This window comes from Eschrichtius robustus, chromosome 7, assembly GCF_028021215.1.
Source record: "Eschrichtius robustus isolate mEscRob2 chromosome 7, mEscRob2.pri, whole genome shotgun sequence".
NCBI lineage: Eukaryota > Metazoa > Chordata > Mammalia > Artiodactyla > Eschrichtiidae > Eschrichtius > Eschrichtius robustus.
The window spans coordinates 113,779,854-113,801,656 of NC_090830.1; the positions used below are offsets into that span (position 1 = coordinate 113,779,854).

The 21,803-nt window shown below is 53.8% G+C and overlaps 1 protein-coding gene across 1 annotated transcript in view; it reads left to right on the forward strand.

Moving 5' to 3' along the window:
* The window catches only part of NEURL1 (neuralized E3 ubiquitin protein ligase 1), a 79,765-nt gene that overhangs the window by 46,700 nt on the left and 11,262 nt on the right, over positions 1-21,803 (forward strand). Inside the window, exons 2-3 of the mRNA XM_068548504.1 lie at positions 13,783-14,024; positions 14,488-14,809. Coding sequence (XP_068404605.1) covers positions 13,783-14,024; positions 14,488-14,809 — 564 coding nt within the window. The remainder of the gene's footprint in view (positions 1-13,782; positions 14,025-14,487; positions 14,810-21,803) is intronic.

Consider the following 21,803-nt stretch of genomic DNA (forward strand, 5'->3'; position numbering starts at 1 on the left):
GACAGGTACTGGGGTCGGGGGGAAGGCAAGGGGGGCCGGGACGAGCAGGAAGAGAGGTCCTTCCCTGGCAGACAGCAGGAGGCCAGACAGCTGAGTCTCCCCACAAAGTCTCCTTGTCCTCTTGCCTCCCCAGGGTGCTGATCAGCCTCCAGGTGGGATGTGAGGTCCCAGTGTCCATACTCCCCTCTCCTCGAACTGAGGCAAACCACAGTTAGGCAGCTGGGGGGACCTGTTTGTGGGTTCTGGGATGCGGGCCGTGGAGGTCAGTGCTGTGCTCCATGACGGAGCCATGGAGAGATGTGTGGGTACACACGTATATGCAAGAGTGTGTGTGTGTGTGTCTGTTCATGAGTGTGCATTGGCGGTGTCTGTGGGTAGGTACCTGTGCTGGCTTGTGCCTAAGCACACAGGGGTGCAAACCACATTGCCTGACCTCAGTTCTCAAAGCGTGTGCTCTGCCGAGGAGGTCAATGAACTTCTAACTCCTGGGGTTCACATCTGTGCTCAGACAGACCGACAGGCAGGCAGATGAAGCGGTGAAAGGAAGCGCTGGGTGGCTCCTGCTTGCGCCTGCTCCTGTCCCCTCATCGGCCTGGCCCCAGTACTGTGGTCTTGGGAGTAACATGGCCGATGTGGCACCAGACCCAGAAGGGAAGGCCTTCCCAGGGACTTGTTTTGTCATCGCTGGGCCCCATAGTTGGGGTTCCTGTGCAAACTGGCTGGCGCCAGGACAGTGTGGGCTGACCCTGGGGGGTCCCTGCCACACTCCCCTGTGTGCCCTCCTCCCCTCCTCAGGCAGGGCATTAGGAGGTGGGGCAGCCTGCGTCTGCTGGGTTCAGTGGGCACCGAGGAACTGGGAAAGGGCCGGGAAGGAAGAAGGGTGGTGGCAGGAGTGAATGGGAAGCTGTGGCCAGGACTGGTGACCAGGTGACTTCCCCTTTCCAGGCCCTGGACTTTGAAAGAGTAATTTCTAATTAAAAAAGAAAAAGGCAGGGAAGGAGACATGGGAAAAGCAAATCATTGTCTCTCTTAAAAGGCAATGAATTTCATCCTGGGCCCAGAGGGCCAAGTGACAGATGGAAGGCCCTGGAAGACACATAATCCGGAGCTGGCCAGAGGCAGTGCCAGTGGCCTCGGCCTTGGCCTGAGACTCGGACTGGGCTGACCTGGGCCTGGCCCTGCCCGTCTGTGGGGTGGGGTCACCTCTTTGGGCTCATTGGCTCCAGTGGAGCCTGTTGGCAGAGGGTCTGGAGCCGACTGGCATTTTCCACTGGAGTCAGACTTGGGCAGGCCAGTGGCCTGGGAAGGACAGAGAGGCCCTCAGACCAGGCTCAGGATGCAGCACACTATCCTCCAGCTGCCTTAGAATGCAGGATTCAGAGGGGATTGAGGACCCCAGGACCCGAGATGGCCTATGGCCGTCAAGAGCTCATGCTCTGGAGTAGATACACATGGGTGGTAGCAAGGGCAAGTGTCTCCCTGAGCCTTGGTTTTCTCGTCTGTCAATGGGGCTAATGATAGTAGCGTCCTCACAGGAGTATTGTGAGGACTACAGGAGACCCTGTGAATAAGGACTTAACACAGGGGAAAGCCAAAGCGGAGAGGCATTCTGAGGCCAGGGTCCTATTCCTTCCTCTCCCAATGGGGACAGGAGGATAGCCTGGGGTGCACTGAGAACTCCAGGAGTTGGGCCATTGGGTGAATGCTAATCAAATGCCCCATCTGCCTTGGCCTCCACCCGCTTACCTGGACCACCTTCCTCAGCCTGGGTCCCCTGTAAGCTGGCCCTGGCCCCGGCCTCAGCCCGCCATCAACACGAATAGGCGATGGGAGTTGGGCGTTGTGGCGAGGGGGTGTTTGCCTGTGCCCACATGGCCCCTTAGCCAGGACCCTGCATGCGTGTCCACACCCATGTCCTACGTGTCCCCACACCTGTTCACTGGCTGCCCCGGTGGCTTTGGTTTTACCCCCTTCTGGGAGGTGAGTTGGGGGAAGTGGGAGATGCAGGGGGTTCACTCCTTAGGGGTGCTCTCAGCAGCCTGACTCCTGAGGACATAGTTACATGGCTCCTGATGGTATTTTCACGTGAGTCTTGGGGGTTTGATTTGGTTCGAGCTGAAGATTTTGGGTTGCTGGGTTACAGTGAGAGGTGAGGGGTTGTGTGGGTATATCTAGTCGTGTGTTTGTGGGCGTGTCCTGGCTGTTTATGTTTCTGGTGACTGCAGATCGTGTGTATCTGTGTTTCAGGTCTTTTCTGTGTATACCTGCGTAATGTGTAACTATCTGTGCCGTATTTAAGACACTGAATATTTTGTGTCTGCGTTTCATGCGTGAGCAGCCACACAGTTTCACATTTGTGAAACTCTGTTGTTCTGTAGAGGTCAGTGTTTCTGCGTAAGTCGTGTGTGTGTGTGTGTGTGTGTGTGCGTGCGTGTGCGTGTGTGCGCGCCGTGCATGCGCTGGTGGTGAGGAGTCCGGCTCCTCTGGGACCAGCCTGGCAGGGGACCCTTGGGAGAGATTGATTCTCATTTGGAAAATGGTTTCAGCAGTTACATGCTTGATCTTTTTCATCAGGCAGATTTCCAGAGCTGCTCCCCGTCTTTAGGGCAGGATGGGGGTGGGGAGAGCACAGAGGGAGGCAGCCCTGATCCTGGGAAGCCCCCCTCCCCTCTCCTTCCACCCCTGCCCTCCTCTTCCCTCCCCTCCTCCTTTACTTTCTTTAATGCTCCTCCCCCCACCTCAGGGCAAGGGATGGGCCCTTTGCAGAGGGGCTGATATGCGGATGACACACACACATGCGCCCAGACATACATGTCACCCCCAGGTCTCTGGACCAACAAATCCTGGACGCTGGGGTATAGGGACCTGAGAGATTGGTTCCCACTGTCCTTTTACAGAAGGGGATGCCGTGGCTCAGAAAGGGAAATGGCTGACTGAGGTCGCGTAGTTAGCGGCTCAGAGGGAATCCAGACCTCATCCCTTCCGCAGCTAACTCCCTGCTTCCCCTCCTTGGGTTCCTAATTCTCACTCAGGCAGCAGGGGACAGGCCATCACATGGACTTAGGAGATCTGGGATTAGCACAGAAGGAACCTCCTCTCTCCCGGCAGCAGCTCTGGAGTTTTAGGCCAAGGTGAGCTCCCCAGAGCCTGGCAGGTGTGTCTTGAACATATGTGACACCCACACCCCACTTGTGCCTGTAGGCTCCAGGGGCGGTGGGGTGGGGGGAGGAATCAGGTTGATCCATCTCTGTGTTGTCTTCACCCAGCCCAGTGTCTGGCACCCAGTGGCACCCAGCAGATGCTTGGTCACTGAGTAAGAGGGAAGAGTGTGGGGTACTGGCCCCGGGCTGCTGGACCACATCGCAGTTGGAGCTGCAGGTGGCCTGGGCGGGGGGCAGATGGGGTGGAAGATGTGAGCCCTGAGCTGGGTGACAGGCCAGGTAGGGCTGGAGAGAGAGTGGGACGCGTGTTCTTGGTGAGAGTTTGAATCCTGTTCTGCTCTTACTGGCTGGGTGACAGGCCAGGTAGGGCTGGAGAGAGAGTGGGACGCGTGTTCTTGGTGAGAGTTTGAATCCTGTTCTGCTCTTACTGGCTGTGTGACTTTGGGTCAGTGCCTTTATTTGTCTGAGTCTCAGTGTCCACTTTCATAAATTGGGGGTGGGAAGGTTTACCTGGAAGGGCTGTAGAAAGAGTAAGTGAGCTAACTGGCATAAAGGGCAGCCCGCCGGGTACACAGCAAGCACTCTGTAAACGGATGCGAAGGTTTCCCCAAAGGTTCCTCCAGGCCCGTGTGTGCTCGTAAGTGTGTACACACAAGCGCCTGTCTGCCTTTAAGGACCAAGACTGCATCTTCTGTCTCCTCCAGCCCTGGCAGGCCCCCGGGACAGAGCGTTCCCTGGGTGCTGTGTCCACATTAGGCGCACACCCACTGTGTGTATATGCACACATGTGCATGCGAGTGAGTGTGGATTTGTGTCAGGGGAACTGAGGGTGATGGTCTGCGTGGTGTGTGGATTTATGTGACTCAGCCATGCTCCCCCTCATTCTCTCAGGACTGGCTTGGGGACTTTGAGGGCGGCGCTGGGAAGACAGGGACCAGGAGCTGAACTCAGAATGGTTATCATCTGGAATCCCCTTCTGGGATCTTGGGGTGGGATACGGGAGGGGGAGGAGGAGGGCTGGTTCCCTCCGTGAAGTGAGGATGTTGGGAGACCCATCTCTATGCACATCTGGTTGCTGGAAACGTCAGAGACTGGGATGCTGTGGAGTGAATGAGGGCAGGAGGCTCCATGTGGAGATTAACTCGGCCGTGAGGGTGCCCATCCTGCCCACTCCCTGCCGCTCTCCTTTGCCCACCTCGCCACTGTGGATTCATTCGGTCTTCCAGGGAGCAGCAGGACCTGCTGTACGCGTAGCCGAGCTCTCTGGGACAGATGACCGGGTGCTGACGTGGCCCCTAACCCTAAATGACAAAGGCGTGTTCTTGGGGGCTGCAGAGGTCATGGAGAAACTGACCAGGGTGGAGTGGAGCGTTCATGTAGGGCAGAGGGGACCGAGCATGCTGGCCAGCTAGCTGTGGCCCAGTGAGGATGGCTGCACAGCCAGACAGATCTGAGTTCAGAGCCCAGCTCCACCACTTACTAACTGTGTGACCCTGGGCAAGTTATTACCTCTCAGAGCCTCTGTGTCCTTATCTATAAAATGGAACTAAGTGATCTGTACTGCTGCATAACAAATTACCCCAAAAGTTAGTGGCTTAAAACAGCAAACAAACAAACATTTAATTATCTCACATTTTCTGTGGGTCAGGAATCTTGACATGGTTTAGTTAGGTGCCTCCAGCTTAATGTCCCTTGTGAAGTTACGGTCAAGTTGTTGGCTGGGGCTGCAGGCTCACCTGAAGGCTTGCCTGGAGGCGGAGCCACATCCAGGCTTACTCACATGGTGACTGGTGGTCCCTGGTCCCTCCCACGTGGACCTCTCCACAGGGCTACCTTACATGGCTGGCTTCCCCAGAGGGAGCGACCCGAGAGAGGTAAAAGAAAGTAACCAAGAGAGAGGCCACAGGATTTTTTTTTTTAAATTAATTAATTAATTTAATTTATTTTTGTCTGTGTTGGGTCTTCATTGCTGTGCACGGGCTTTCTCTAGTTGTGGTGAGCTGGGGCTACTCTTCGTCGCGGTGTGCAGGCTTCTCATTGTCGTGGCTTCTCTTGTTGCGGAGCACAGGCTCTAGACGCGCGGGCTTCAGTAGTTGTGGCACGTGGGCTCAGTTGTGGCTCGCGGGCTCTAGAGCGCAGGCTCAGTAGTTGTGGCGCACGGGGTTAGTTGCTCCGCGGCATGTGGGATCTTCCTGGACCAGGGATCGAACCCGTGTCCCCTGCATTGGTAGGCGGATTCTTAGCCGCTGCGCCACCAGGGAAGCCCAGGCCAAAGGTTTTTTATAACCCAGTCTTGGGAGTCCCGTCCCATTACTTCAGCTGTTAGAATCTAGTTGCTAGGTCCACTCCACACCCAAGGGGAGAGGATTACAGATGGGCTTACAGGATTACAAGGGGACTGCCAGGAGGTGGAGGTGGGGATCACTGGGGCCATCTTCGAGGCTGCTTCCCACAGATCCCTAACTTTCAGGGCTTGGGAGAATGAGACAAGGTTGTACAAGAAAGGAATCTGGTGCCTGATATAGAAAAAAAAACCAACCCTCGCGATTTTTCTCCTTCTTCCTGCAGGCAAGTGGGGAGTGCTGGAAGGTTCTGGAGCACGCAAGGCTGTAGTCAGACATGGAGTGTGGGATCTTGGTGCTGGGCAGTGAAGGAAGCTGTCCCTTTGGTCCCCTCTTTCTCTGATTTCTCCGCAGGACACCAGAAAGGGCAAGGCACCAAGTAGGTGCTCCTTGGACACTTGCCAGTTATCAGTGGATTGAAGAACTGAACAGTAGCAGTTCAGTCAATGGCTTTTATTGAGCACCTGCTGTGTGCTCTGAGCTAGGCCCTGGGGAAACAGCAGTAAAAAAGAAGGCAATGGTCTCTGCCCTCGGGAGGCTCACAGCCCATCAGGGAGACAAGCAAATAACCCTGAAGCCTTTCCTAGCCAGAGAGCTGCACCACAGAACGCAGAAAATGGTCTGAGTGACTCGACCTCTACCAAGGATGGCACATGCCCAGAACCATTCTGGGTGTGAAGAAGACAAGTCAGTGCATTACATACAGTGTGTGCTTCAAGGCATTTGGGCTTAATTCTGTGGAGGATCCAGAGTTGAGAAAGGCTGCTTGGGTGATGGATGCTCTCTTAGGGGCATATGGGATCCTTGGACCTGGTCTGGGGATCAGAGAGACTTCTGGGAGAAAGTGGGCTTTAAAATCAAGGTCTGAAGAAAGAATGAGAGAAAGGCAGGTTTATAGGCAGGAAGGAGGAAGGAATGGTTCCCAGCAGAGAAAGGGGCTTGGGCCAACCCTTGAGGCTAGAGGCAGGTGAGGGAGGTGGGCCCCTTGAGGGAACCCAGAGAAATTCACATCTGTGTAGTTTTACATTCATCTCTCTCACTCAGGGCCCTCCCCCACCTGCTCTCCCGCATCTCCCAAGTTTTTCCCCCAGAGGGAGCCCTGTTCAGTGACTGTGTGTAAACTAGCCCCAAGTCAGGACCACCCTGGCAATCCGGGATTAGGGTGTTTGGGATAAATTAAAATAGAAGTGTCTGGCCTCCCACTGGGCGTAAATGAACAGATCATTTCCTGTGGTGGTGATCGTTGCTTTTATAAGAAATAATAAGACCTTATGTTGGAATCAGGTGTTAAAGTCTGAAACATTCTTTCACATCTGTGAACTCACTGGGTTCTCACAATGGCCTGGAGAGGTGGGCAGGGCAGCTATGATGACCCTGTTTTACAGAGAAGGAAATTAAGGTCCAGAGAGGTGAAGCACCTTGCCCAGAGTCACACAGCAAGTCTGTGGCATGGCCAGGTTTTGAAACCACGGTCTCCTGCCTCCAGGGCTCGTGCTCTTTGCCCTGTCCTGTACTGTCCAGAAAGTGAGGTAAGCCTCCCTCATTGGAGATGCAAATGATCATGTCAGCACTGGTATTCAGGTCCACAGGCTTAGAACATAGTGGGATCCAGCTGGGCCTTGAAAGATGGGTGGGATTTGGAGAGGTGTGGGTGGGGCAGGGAGAGAAGATATGCGGGGCAGGGGAAATAGCTTGAGCAAAGGTGTAGGAGAGCACAGATTGCTGTCAATTGCAACAATAATAATATAATTATTCGCAACTATTATTAATAATTATTAATAGAATTATTAATAACTATTATTATAGCTGCTACTTACTAGATTAGTTTTAAATACAGCATCTCTTTAATCCTTGCAAGAATACCAGGAAGGTCTGCCATGGTCCCTATTTTACAGATGAGAAAAATGGGGTCTCAGAGTTGGGTTTGGAGGCAGCAGGCCTGGGTTCACATCTGGGCTCTTTACTCCGGCTGGGTGACCTTGGTGAGTAACTTCACTTCTGAGGACCTGTGTCATTGGGGGTGTAATGAAGACACTGCCTGTTAAGCCACATAGAGGTTGGTTATTGTCAACTGTCATTGCTCCCTCCCTCTCTCCTTGGCAGCCCAGCTCAACGCAGCCTGGGCACCCGGGGCTCTGCCAGGATGGTTCTGGGGCAGAGTGTGGGCGGGGGCAGTAGGAAGGTCACTCCTGAGGCTACATTGTATCTTGGTATCTCTGCCTGGGACCCCACCGAGAGGCAGGAATGTGGTCGGGAGCTGGCTGAGGGTCACCCGGAGGGCTGACCAGGCTTGTGTCTGGCAGCTCATAAATGCCCAGGAGGAATGGGCTGCCGGGATGGGGTGGGGGAGCTTCCATTGTGTCAGCAGCAGCCTCGCCTGACGGGGTGCTCCCACTGTGGCTCCCGAAGCGCTTGTAAAGCTGTCACTAAGGGGAGCCTCCCTGGGAGCTCTGCTGGGAGCAGATGGCGAGACTGGGGCTCTGCCCAGGACCGCTGGCCGCTGGGAGAGCAGTTGTGCAGCTCACAGGCCCAGCATCGTCAGGCCCTTTGCTGTGGCTGCTCCCCTGGCTGGGAGTGGCCAGCACCTCCTCCACACAGCCTTTCCCCACTGTGCCTGCCATCTTGGGCTCCTGGGGAAAATGAGCTCTAGTGTTAGCTGCTGAGTAGGGCAAAGGACCCTGGATGTGGCTTTGGAAGATCAGGGTTCAGGTCCCAGCTCTGCCACTTAATTGCTGTGTGACCTCAGGCAAGTTGGTTAGCCAGTCTGAATTGCAACTCATTCATCCATAGAATGGGGATTTTAAGGGGTCATAGTGTATGTTAAAGTGTAGAGAGGGAGCCCTGCCCCCAGCTGTCCCTCTGGCCCTTGGCGTCAGAGCTGTGCTCAGGATTAATTCTCATTTTGCTTTCTCTCCTTCCTCACCCAGGATCATAATACCAGCTGAGATGGAGGAGGGAGGTAGCAGAAGCAGGGACAGCAGAGATTGGGGAGGGGGTGATCACCCTGGTCAGGGCTGCCACGTTGGATACCTGTGAGGGTTGTATTTCTTATTGTAGCCCACGAGAATGGCCCCCCCCTGGAGGCATGCAGGGCAGAGCCTACGTGGCTGTACGTGGCGGCCCTGGCCCTTGTTCAAAGAGGAGTGATGAGGGCTGGGCTAGGGCCACGGCGGTGGGGAGGAGAGGAGGGTGCGGGGCCCAGGGATGTTTATTTCTGAGGTGGGATTGGCAGGTTGGATGTAGGGTGCTTGGACTCCACTGGGGCCTGGGAACATGGTGGGGCTGGCGGGTTAGGGTCAGGAATTCAACGGGGGCCTGCTGAGCAGCAAGTGACCATGGTCCATGGGCAGGAGATGCCCAGCAAGTCAGAGAGGGTTTTCACGTCGCTCCCACAGAGGTGGCTCAGTGGGCAGAGACCACAGTGTGGGCAGGAAGAGGCCGGCACAGGACTTAGCAGGCCCAGGAATCGGTGAAGGTGCTTTGCAGCTGCCAAAGTGCTCTCTCCAGACCTACAGGGGACAGGAAACAGCACCGCCACTTCACAGAAGTGGAAGGAACTTAAGGCTGAGAGTGGCAGGCCCGACCAGGCTTTGGGGTCTCCTGTCAGATGGTCCAATCCTAGGATCTGCCTGTGGTGGGATGCTGGGGGCTGTGGGTCAGAGATTCCAGCCTCCCTTTCCTCCCATCTTCATAAAGACCTGGTTTGTTAGTCATTGTTGCTGCTTTTGAGGTATAATTTATGGACACTAACATTCACCCTTTTCAAGTGTATATTTTGGTGAGTTTCGATAAATGTATAATTTGTATAACCACTACCACGATGACGGTATAGAACATTTCTGTCGCCATAAAAACATCTTTGTGTTGCTTTCCTCTTCCCCAAACTCCGATACCCACTATCTTTCTACGTCTGCACTTCTGCCTTTTCCAGACTGTCATACAAATGGAATCAGACTGTATGTAGCCTTTTGAGTCTGGCTTCCTTCACTTAACATGCTTTTGAGGTTCCTTCTTGTTGTATCATAGTTCTGTTCATTTTTATTGCAGAGTAGTATTGATTGTGTGGATGTACCATGTTTTATTTATCCATTCATCAGTTGGAGGGCATTTGAGTTGTTTCCAGTTTTGGGTTATTATGAATAAAGTTGCTGTCCATTTGCGTACAGGTCATCGTACAGATGTCTTCATTTCTCTTGGGTAAGTGCCCACGAGTGTGATTGCTGGGTCATATGGTAGGTGTTTAACTTATAAGAAACTGCCAAGCCATCTTCCACATTGGCTGCACCATTCTGCATCCTATCAGTGATGGGTGAGGGCTGTGTATGAAAACACGGTTTGCATTTCCTTGTCTGGCGGCATACACACATGTATTGTGGAGGCAACAAAATAGAATGCCAGATATCCCCCTGTGTGCTACATGAGATGATTTTAGGTGGGACACGGATGAATATTTTTTTCATATTTTATCAGTTATGACCATATTTAAAAGTGCATTTAAAAAATGTATCCAAACCCATGCTTTGTTGGCTATTAATGCTGAATAGCTAAGACCCTGTCCCTGCAGTCAGATTGCCTGGGTTTGGCTCCGAAAGCCCCATCCTGCTGGCTGTGTGACCTTGGGCAAGCCACTCAATCTCTCTGAGGCCGATTCATCATCAGGTAAATGGGCTTATACTGTCCCTCCTACCTCATCAGTTTGCTGTGAGGGTGAAACCAGTAAGTATATGTAAAACTCTCAGTTCAGAGCCTGGCACGTGTTAGCACTTGGTGAATGGCTGCCATTACTATTAGATGTATGGCCCATATGTAGTAGATGTGTGTTCTGTGTGGACTGCCTTGTGCATCCATGTGTCTATGACTACATGTGTGTGCACGCACTACATGTGTAAATGTGCGATTCCTGGTCTAACGGGTAAGGGCAGGAATAAGTCTCTTTCCCTCCTCTGTCTCCTAGGTTCTGGGTTACCCTCACGTGCTCACAGGTGTATGTGTGTACCCATGAGCGTGCTTTTTTTTTGAGGTCACACGTCTGGGTGCACACTGTACCCCCAGGGACCAAGGTTCCCCCATTCCCATTCTCCATCTGTTGGGCTGTCAGCCAGGGAGGCTGGGCCTGTGCTGCCCTCGCCCACGCAGTACCCTCCCTGTGGGTGGGAGGCCCTGGGGAATGGCCCTTCCAGGGCCTGGGTCTCTGGTCCCTGGGTGTCTTCACCATATTTGCCCTGAACCAGTGTTTCCTGGAACTTTATCCAGGGCCCCGGGATCCCAACTGGGATAGGCAGGAAGGAGAGGAAGTGTTTTGAAGGAAGTTGAGGCCCTGCAGTTCGTCCATGGATTCTGAGCGGAGGCTGCAGCGGGGGCCCCATAGGAGAGGCTCTCATCAGCTGCCGGGCTCAGCAGGTTTAAAAACTGCTTTATTGAAATATAATTGACACACACTAAACCACAGGTGTTTAAGGTGTATGACTGGACAGGTTTTGACATATGCACATACCCATGAAGCCATCACCACAATCAAGATGGTGAACACATACGTCACCTCTCACCCCAAGTATTCCCTCCTGCCCCCACCATCCCCAGGTGTCCACCAGTCTGCTTATTATCACTCTAGCTTAGTTTCTGTTTCATAGAATTGGTACCAGTGGGACAGGGTGGAAGGAGAGGAAGGGTTTTAAAAGGGGTGGAGGCCCTGCAGTTGCTCCGTGGACTGTGTCTGCATTTTTTTTAAAAAACTGGCTTCGCTCAGCCTGATGATTTTGTAATTCATCTGTGTTGCTGCTACTGTCAGTAGTTCATTCCTTTTTCACTGCTGAGTAGTATTCTGTTGTATAGACGTACCACATTTGTTATCCATTCACCCAGCAGGTATTTCTTCTTTTATGCTTTCATTTCTGCGTATGTACACAGCCCTAAACAGTGTGTGATGTTACCTTTCACCAGGGGTATTTTTTGAAAGCAAGAGGCAAGCTCTTTCTGAGGCTGGCCTGAGCCCAGTGGGTACCTCTTCTAGGTGGGGCACCTATATCCAGTGCCACACTTTGTTCTCACCTCAACTGTCCCCTTCCGTGGAATGACCTCCCCTGCTCTGTGCTATTCAGGGGTCACTCAGCTTCTTCGGGTGGCCTTCCCAGACTGTCTGGGTCTCCTCTGAGCAATTCCAGCCTTCACTGCTTGGTGGCTTTCAGAGCCCTTGAGCACCATTCTTGGTTCCTTAGTGAGAGCAAGGTGAGCCCTGCCTTGTGCTGCCCTCAACTCGTGGGCCTGGCATGCAGGAAGCAACTCCAGAGAGGCCAGGAGGCTGATGCTCAGGGTATCTGGCTGGCTCTGGACTGTGGATGCTGGTGTCTGGGGCCCTTTGGGAAGGAGGAAGCAAAGATGCAAAGTGATGCAAACCAGTGCAAATACTGGACCAAAGTCTGGCCTTCCTGCCTCCTGGGATTCTCCCCTCCTTCTCTCCTCTCTGCCTGTCTTCCATCCCCTTCCTGGAAACCCCTCCCCTCCCTTTAGGGAGGGGAAGGCCTCTGGGCTAACCAAGCTTTCTGTATTATTAAATTCTTGCCTTGGAGGGACCAAAATTTGAAACATCCCAGATGGCCTCAGTCACATTCTGTGGTTTTCTACTTCCCCACCCCATCTTCCCCATCCTCTGTGTCTCTTCTCAAGATGACCGGATGGGCAGGAGCTGCCCTTCCTGATGGATGAGACACAGATCTTGGGGAAGAAATGAACCCCCCACTCCGAGCCCCCAGCTGCCAAGGCTGTGCGTTAATGCTACCAATGCTGCTGATACATGGCTTAGAGTCACGGAGTGGAGGCCACTTATTGTGCCAGAGACGGGAAGTGACTTCCCCAAGGTCACATGTCCAGTTAGTGACAGACACAAGCCACCTGGCACCACATCCCATGTTCTTTCCTCTCTCTGCCCTGTCTCCTGGATGCCAACCTCACATGTTTGTAAAGTGCCTTATGAACCAAGCCCTGTTTATGGAAGAAAGCACAGTGCCTCCCTGGCTAGGGGTTCTTGAAGCAGATCCGAGTTCCTAGGAAGGCTGGGCGAAGACGCCTGCCTGTGTCCAAGATGTTGTGGGCATGGGCAGTGTAAAGCAGGAAGGCAGCCTGGGGAGGAGGGAGGAGGGAGGAGGGAGGTGGCCCCGGAGGAGGGAAGAGATGGGCATGCTCCTGGGGCTGACGCTGCAGAGGCGGCCTCACCCACCTTCCTGGTCTCCAATGGCAGCCCCATGGTCATGTGTTCACTGCAGCCCAGGCTTGTCAGTCCAGCTCCAAAGCCTTCTCCTCCTCCTCCCCTCCTCCAGGAGGCCTTCCTGGGAAGTGACCTACCTTTTGGTGCTTATCACTGTCTGCCATTTGTATTGCAGTTTCTGTCCCTGTCTTATCTCCCTTCCTGGACTGTTGGCTGCTTGAGGACAGGATCCATGTATGTTTCACGCCTTATCTTCAGTGCCTAGGACAGGGCTTGGTATTCAGCAGATACATAATGAATATTTGTTGAGTAAGATCAATGGTGGTGGTAGTGAGTGACAGTGAATGGTGGTGGATGTTGGTTGTAAATGGTGGCTTATCACAATGCTGGAGGGCGGAAAGTGAATGGTGGTAAATACTGGTGAGGAGCAGTAGATGGTAGTTGGTGGTGGTGGTGGTCTGTGACAGATGGGGGTAGATGGTGGTGGTGGAAGGTGATGGGTGAAGGGTGGGGCAGATGGTGGTGGGAGGTGATGAGTGAAGGGTAGGGGCAGATGGTAGGAGGTGACGGGTAAAGGTGGGAGTAGATGATGGTGGGACGTGGGGAGGTGACGGGTGAAGGGTGGGAGTAGATGGTGGTGGGAGGTGATGGGTGAAGGGTAGGGGCAGATGGTGGGAGGTGACGGGTGAAGGGTGGGAGTAGATGGTGGTGGGAGGTGATGGGTGAAGGGTGGGGGCAGATGGTGGGAGGTGACGGGTGAAGGGTGGGAGTAGATGGTGGTGGGAGGTGACGGGTGAAGGGTTGGGGCAGATGGTGGTGGGAGGTGACGGCTGAAGGGTGAGAGTAGATGGTGGTGGATAGTAAATGGTGGTAGGTGGTGAAGTGGGAAATAGCAGTAGATGGTAGCAGGAGAAGGAAGGTGGCAAAAAGTGGCAGTGGTGCTAAGGGGCAATGATGGTGGAAATTCTGGGCAGTGGTGACTTCTGCTTATGCCCCAGCCCTCTGCCCTTCCCTAGGGGACCCTGGTCCAGCTCTTGGACTGTCAAATTCTCTGACGCTGTGGCTTGTTCCTTTGCAGACTCCATCGGGGGCCCCTTCCCTGTCACCTCTCACCGATGCCACCACAAGCAGAAGTACTGCCCGCCGGTGCTGCCCGGCGGGGGGCTCCCGGCCACGCCACTGCTCTTCCACCCACATACCAAGGGCTCCCAGATCCTCATGGACCTCAGCCACAAGGCCGTCAAGAGGCAGGCCAGCTTCTGCAATGCCATCACCTTCAGTAACCGCCCGGTCCTCATCTATGAGCAAGTCAGGCTGAAGGTGGGACCTCCCTCCCTGTTCCTGTCACTGCGTCCCCCTGGGGCCTCTGGACTTTCCTGCCAGGCACTGCCTTCTGCTAACGGCCATCACTACCCCCTGCCCCTTCTCTTTCCTCTCTACTGCGCTTCTACTCTTCCTCATCCCTCCTCTTTCTCTCTCCTCCTCCTTACTCCTTTCTCAACCTTCCCTGCGTGACAGAGAAGGAATGGGAGAGGGGAGTGGCCATGGTGAGGTGATGGGAGATGATGGTGGGAGGTGAGAACTAGCTCTCACTTGACTGGTGGGGGCTCCTGGGGGAGGGAGAGGAGCCCAAATAGCGGGTGAGCTGGGCGGTGTGACTCCCCATAGGAGTCTGTCTGGGGGTGGTCTGCAGAGAAGGGCACAGCCCCTTCCCCTTGGGCTCACTGACGGTGGGGGAGAGGCTGGGCTGGGGGCTGTCTGAGGCCAACCCCCTGCCGCCCAGATCACCAAGAAGCAGTGTTGCTGGAGCGGGGCGCTGCGGCTAGGCTTCACGAGCAAGGACCCGTCCCGTATCCACCCTGACTCACTGCCCAAGTACGCCTGCCCCGACCTGGTGTCCCAGAGCGGCTTCTGGGCCAAGGCGCTGCCTGAGGAGTTTGCCAACGAGGGCAACATCATCGCCTTCTGGGTGGACAAGAAGGGCCGTGTTTTCTACCGCATCAACGACTCGGCCGCCATGCTCTTCTTCAATGGGGTCCGCACAGCTGACCCGCTCTGGGCCCTGGTGGACGTCTACGGCCTCACGCGGGGCGTCCAGCTACTCGGTGAGTGCCCACTCCCTCTGGCCCCTTAGGTGCCGGGCACACTTCTGGTGCTGTGGTCTGACTCGGCTTGGTTCTATCAGGCATGGGGCTCCCTCCCCCACTGGTAGCAGCCCTGGGGCCGAGTGGGCACTGGGACAGCGCTGGGAGCCTTGATGGGAACTGCAGAGCATCCCTTCTTCCAGGCCCACAGCTGTGGCAAGTGGAGCCTGGCGAGATTGCTGCCCTCTGTGGTCCCTCAGGTTGTGCCTTTGAGCAGTGTGCGACCTTCATGATCATGTATGGCAGCCTCAAAGACCCCCTCACCCCCAGGAAGTAATTAATATTAATCATCGTAACTATAGTTTACAGAGCAGTTACTGCGTGCCAGGCACGTTGTTATTGCCGTTCTCGTAGCAACCCTGGGAGGCAGACTCCCTCACAGGGCCCGTGGAGGTGAGCCTCAAGCTCAGGGAAGTTGTCATTGGCCCTAGGAGGTGCTGCAAGGCTTAGCCCCAGGTGAGCCCTGGCCCCTGGGCTCTGCAGCCTTCCAGGAGGTCCAACCCCACCTTAGTCCTTTTTGCAGGGATATGGGTGAAAGGGGTAGGAGGGGACAGCAGAAGGCACTAGGGGGGCTAAGACTCTTCTGGCTGCTTCTGGACCCCCAGTGTGAGTAAGGCTACTTCAGGGGAGTGAGAGGGCAGACATCCTGTGGGAGGTGAGGAGGAGGGGCATTAGAAAGTATTCTAGGGCTGCTAAAGTACCAGGCTTCCTGGCAAGGGCACGTACAGACCCTAAAATGCCAGGGCTGGAAGGGGCCTCAGAGTCTCAGACTTCCTTGGGTCTCACAGTGAGTTGGTGGCTGAGGTAGGGCTGGAATCCAGGTCACCTGACTCCCAGTCCAGGAATCCCACTTTGCTGCACTTGAGCATGTGTAGGCAAGTGTGTGTGCATGTGCATGTGCACACATAGACTGGGTACAGGTCAACCCATTGGCAAATTGGCTGTGTCTCCAGGAGGATCCTGGATGAACCTCAGCTTTTCCATCTGTAAAATGGGTTGGTAGGAAAATTAAATCCAACTAAAGAGGCTATGAGTAAAGTACACAGCATAGTCCTGGGTACCAAGTCGATGCTCAAGCCAATGCTTGCTCTTCCCATCTCCCATCCCTGCCCCCCGTCCCTGCAGAGAAAACTGCCATGGAGGTGGTGGAAAAACGTTTTTTCTTTTTGTCCTTTCTGACTTCAGAGCCTAGGAACAGTGAAGCTCTTTTTTTTCAAAACACTTTTATTTGAGTAAAAAAGATAGATAGAAAGAAAAAAAGACAGTGAAAGTAAAAACAAAGAAATGAGTAATCGTTAGAAGTCTTTCTGTGTGAAGGAGGGATCCATGTCTTACCCAGCTAGTTTCCTCTCCAGGGTGGAATCTTGTGCCTGGTGTGTACAGGACCCTGAGGAATATTTGCAGGGTGGGTAGGGGAGAGTGGTGGGATGGATGGATGACTTGTTAGATGAAGGAAAGGGTTGGGGGCGTGGCTGAGGTAGACACAGCCCTGCTCACAGACAGCCACAGGCTCACTGGGAGACAAAGCAAACACTCCAGAACAATCGGGGCATAGCCCAAGAGACAACAGTAAATCGCTGAACACTGTGGTCATAGGATCTCATCCATTTGCCAAGATGGTTTCCATCCAGTTATCTCATTTAACCTTTAACCTCTCAGCAGCTGGCCCTGGAGGGAGTGATTATTATCCCCATTTGTCAGGGAGAAAATTGAGGCCCATGGAAGGCCTGTCCTGTCCGTGTATGGGTGTGGCAGAGCTGGGACTTGAACTGGCTGTTCTGATGCCAAAAGTAGTACCTTTCGCATTACCTGCCCCCTCCCCATCCGCACCCACCGCCCCCCCCAGCCGCCGCGGTGGGTTTAAGCAGGAAGTCAGAGGAGGCTGAAGTCGGTGTGGGAGGATGGAGTCTAGGAAGGCTTCTTGGTGGGGGAGGCTTAGGCTGGGCCTACAAGATCCAGGAGGGTTGGGATGGGGGTGAGGATGAAGGGAACATACTGGGTGAGATGGGGCTTCCAAATCTCAGGGGCCGAGGGAGGGGCTTGGAGAGTAATCTTGAAGGGCCCCACCCTGGGGCAGAGCCCAGGCACTGACCTGGCCCAGCCTCTTTGACTATAAATGGGTTTTCACGCAGTATTTTCAGTTGCATTTGGATTTCCTGTCAGCCTCCTCTCTGTATACCCAATAAGGCCAAGGCCCCAGCTGATTCCCGTCACAGCTGTAAATCACTATAATCCCTGGGCATTTTAAAACACTGATTATGGCCCCTAAAATGAATTAGCAGATTAAAATAGCTCCTTGATTTGTTCTTCCTAAATTGATTTTTTTTGTGAAGGAAGGAGAGACCCACCCAAGTTATCTTCGGAGGTGGGCCTGCTGTTCTATGCCCTCATTCCGTGCCCCTGCCCCCGGGACACACCTGCTGCCCTGTATAGTCTCAGGGTCCATTTCCCTCCCTCTCCTCCCCACTTCTCATCTCCCCCTCTCTCCTCACCTGCCACGTCACTGCACCTGTGTCTTTCTGGGCCTCTCTCTCCCTCTACCCAGATCCCGCCGGCTCCTCTGCTTTCCCTCGTCTTCCTCCTCAGCTGAGTTTCTCCTGTGAAGAAGTCACTCTCTGTCTTGGGGGCTCTGAGGGTGGGCCTGTCTTTCCTGGGGTGATTGTCCCCCAAAACCATGGCTCATCTTTAGAGATTACCTGCCAGGCCTGCCCCCTCCCCTCTTGCCTCCACCTGGAACCTGTGGCCAAAGCCCTCCAAGCTCCTCAGCCCAGAGACATCCTGGGCTCCCTGGCACATAGTAAGTCCACAAGTCAGGCCATGGACAGATTGGCCGTCTTCCCACCACAGAGTGGAGGCAAGGGCTGGTGTCTCTCCCTGATTGACACCTCCAGGTGGGGTCCCCATCCCCACCCCCCACTGCCCTAACCATCACCTAGGCCCCCTGATGCCCGTGCCATGGTCCCAGTAGACCTGCTTCAGGACTTCCAGGCTCCCTGTTACGCTGGAGTTCACAGCAGATCACCCTCTTCCCTCTGGGCACCCTGGCCCAAGCCCAGGCTGGTATCTCCAAGAATAACAGCTTCCTACCTCCAGGAAGAAGGACCTGCCAGCAACTAAATAAATACAAGTTTTATGGGGTGATTAATACTTGGAGAGATAAGTTCCTATCCCAGTTTTCAAGGTCTCCCTCCTCCTCTCAGAAGTGTTGGTTCAGGAAGAGCAGCTGTGGATCCTGGCAGAAAGCTGGTGAGCCAGGAATCCATTTGTAGGGTGTTCCTGCGTACCTCGCCGTGCCCACCACAGCCTAGGTGCTGTGCAGGGGTTGGAGGAGACACTAGAATTGGAAACCCAGCCCCTCTCCTTAAAGAGTGTTTATATTGGGGGACATGCCATATGACTGCTCTGAGGTGACCTAAATCCAATACTGCAAAAAAGTGTGGCTGAAGAATAAAACTGGGTGGGGGGAGGGGTGCAGCTGGGGAGCAATCCAGAAGGACTTCCTGTAGGAGATGAGTTTCAAGTCAGAAACCAGGGGAGGTGAAAAGAATGGACTGGTTGAGGAGGAACAATTTAGGCCAGACAGGAGGGGTGTGCATTGGCACAGAGGTGGGGAATTGGCGGTCAGTCGGGGAGCAGATCCTTCAGGGGATGGGATGAAGTGGGAAGGTAGTGGATGACTTGCGGAGAGCAGGTGTGTATGGGTGTGGGTATGCTCATGCATCACAGAGGAGAGAGCCAAGAGAGTAGAGAGTTTCCAGCAGCTTCTTGCTGTCAAGTTTTTCAGTAAGAGGAAATGTGGCCCAGAGATGGGGAGGGGCCTACCCAAATTCTCCCAACTAGTCAGAAGCCAGGCTGGGCCTGGAATTCAGACCTCCCAGCTGATGTGGGCACAAGGTCAGTGTGAGAAGACTTATTGCCACATCAAGATGTCTGTGGCTGAGCCCAGGAGGGTGTTAGGAGGCCATTAGGGGGGCTCCCAAGGACTCATGGTGTCATCCTAGGTCTTGGTAAAAGACCCCACCTGCCTACTACTGAGGAGAAAGATGTACAGAGACTCTCAGGGTAGCTTTCTGGGGGCCAGGCTGCTGCTGCACCAGTTTCTGGGGTGGTGGGCCAGCGTGGCTGCTCAGCATTGAGAGGCCTGGGCCTCTCCGTAGATAAGGCCTGGGGTCAGGTCTCTGTCCTGGGTGTGCCTCAGCTTGTGGTACAGAGCGTGAGGCATCCTGGCCGGCTGAGGACCACACTGCCATCTGGGGCTTCCGCTTCCCAGGCTAAACCAATATTTACCTTCAGCTGTGGCTGCCAGGGGCCGAGAGGCAAATATTGGCTTAAGGAGCCCGAGCCAAGCTCTTGGGATGGAGAAAGAGCTGAGGACGCTGGTAGTGATTTCTTCCTTTTTGATGGTTTTCATTTCTTTTTTTTTTTTTTTTTTTAATTTTATTTATTTATTTATTTTTGGCTGCGTTGGGTCTTCATTGCTGCGCGCGGGCTTTTCTCTAGTAGCGGCAAGCGGGGGCTACTCTTTGTTGTGGTGCGTGGGCTTCTCATTGCGGTGGCTTCTCTTGTTGCGGAGCACGGGCTCTAGGCACGCAGGCTTCAGTAGTTGTGGTTCACGGGCTCTAGAGCGCAGGCTCAGGAGTTGTGGCTCACAGGCTTAGTTGCTCTGCAGCATGTGGGATCTTCCCGGACCAGGGCTCGAACCCATGTTCCCTGCATTGGCAGGCGGATTCTTAACCACTGTGCCACCAGGGAAGCCCTTCATTTCTTCTTAGTTAAAAAAAAAAAAAATCTTGCTGTTCTTTCTGCTTCGGAGACTCTTCCAGGTGCTTCTTTTTTGCTCACCTCAAATTCTGCCAGTTATATCAAGGCCCAGTACCAAACCCTTCCCTCCACCAGGGAGCCTTCCCTGACCTCCCGTGTTCTTCGTGACCCTTCCTCTTCCTGAAGCGAGTGGAGGTCTAAGCAGTGTCAGCAGTTCTACATCATATATTGTCCTCTTTAAGAATACAGTAGAAATCCTCTTTGTCTATATTATAAAGAAAGTTATTACTGTACCTATTTTGCAGATAAGGAAACAGAGGCTCAGAGAGGTCTGATAACTTGTCCATGGTCACACAGCTTGGTGAAGCTGGGACTTGAGCCCAGAAGTGTGGGCTACATTAATTCCCAGCTTCTCTAAATATGAGTCTCTCTGGTCTCCCTATAATGTCTAGATACCCCCTCAAGGGTGGGGATTTTGGCCCCCTTATGTCTTCCAGAATAGAGCTTGTGAGAGCTTCAGGCATCAGGGATCAGCCATATGTGTTGGGCACAGATAGGCCACCGGGGCCCCGGCAGAGTCGAAGAAGGGCAGTGGGTGCCCAGCATCCTGTTTCAGTGGTGAGGGTAGGTCTGCCTGCCTTGTAGTTCCCTGAAGGCTCTTGAGGGTTTTGTTTGATTCTGTTGTTCACAGTGTGCTCTAGTTTTCTACCAGAATGAATATATATAAAATGCAACCATATATAATTGCCAATATTTGACTGTTTGTAATGTCCAGAAATGGCAATTTTATGTGTTTCCATCTAGTATCTCTTTGGCCCAAGATACAGTTCTGGGGACCTTGGAGAGACCTGGTGGCCCAGAGTGGGGTGTGTTTAGGGGAGGAGCTGGGGCCTTGTAGTACTGGGGACAAAGCTGTCATTTCAGAAGCAGGAGACCTGACTGAATCGACTCCACTTGGCCATTCACTAGCTTTGGGCAAGTCTCTCAGCGTCTCTATGCCTCAACCGCCTTGTCTGTTATTTGGACATAATTATACATGCACCATGTACCTCACAGATATTCTGTGAGGCTCACATATGTAAAAGTGTTTATACAAATGGGAAGGGCTGTCTTTTTAGGTTAAAAAGGAATATCTAAAAACACCACCAAAATAGACAATCCCCTGCCAGTCCTCTCATTGGAAGAGGGAGCCTTAAAACCAAGTCCCTGTGTCTGGATGAAAGTCAAACCATGCTATCTAAACTGCTTCTTGGAACGAGATCTATGGTTCTCCAGCTGGGTTCCTTGGAGCACTGGGATTCCACAGAGGCACCTCTGAGGCAGCTGAGTGGCAGGGCTCTGTGGCCACCTCTTAGACTTTAAGCAGAGTTTTCCGTTCCATTGGATGAGTGATTCCACTGCTTGAAAAAAAAGTTTGAGAACCACCAGACCAGATGATTCTGAGAATCTATACATCTAAGATCCTGTGGCTTGAAGATTCTATAACTCTAAGAGTCTATGACTCTGAGTGATTCTGGGACATTCTGCCCTTCCCTCCGTGAGCCTCAGAAAGTGTGTTTGTTTCTCCTAGCTTTCTCGTGGTCGGGTTTACATGGAGAGGGTGGGGGTGGTGTGGGCTCAGGGCACTGCCCAGAAGGGTGGAGAAACCCCTTGCCCATCCAAGCCATGTACCCGTCCTCCTGGCTCCTTCTCCTGCTCCGTGCCAGCTGCAGACCGGCAGGAAGATGTTTATGGACACAGTAAATGGGTTGGCGCACCTTCCAAACAGGGGCCGGCAGAGATCTGCCAGCCAGCTGGGCGGCTGCAGGCTGACCCGTGGTTAAAGATTATCCAGCGCTGCGGATGTGCGAATCTAAACAAACAAGTCTTGGGCTGATGGCAGGCCCTGCTTCAAAGGAGCCTCTGCTCCAGTTCCCAGGCCCTGCCTTGGTTACCCCGCACTGGCCGGCAGCGTCGGGGGCTGAGTGGGTCTCTGGGCGGGAGCTGGCCCTGGTGCCCTCCGCCTGGCGCCTCTTCCTCCACTCCTTTCCTTTCTCCTCACTGGTTTTGCTCAGACTGTTCTCCCCAGGCATTTGCTAATGCAGTTTTCCCACCCGAGTGGCTCTCACTTCTGTCAATCCAGACCCTCTTGTCCTTCAGGGCCTGGGTCAAATCTTGTTTTTCCTGAGATGCCGTCTCTGAACAACTGTGACTG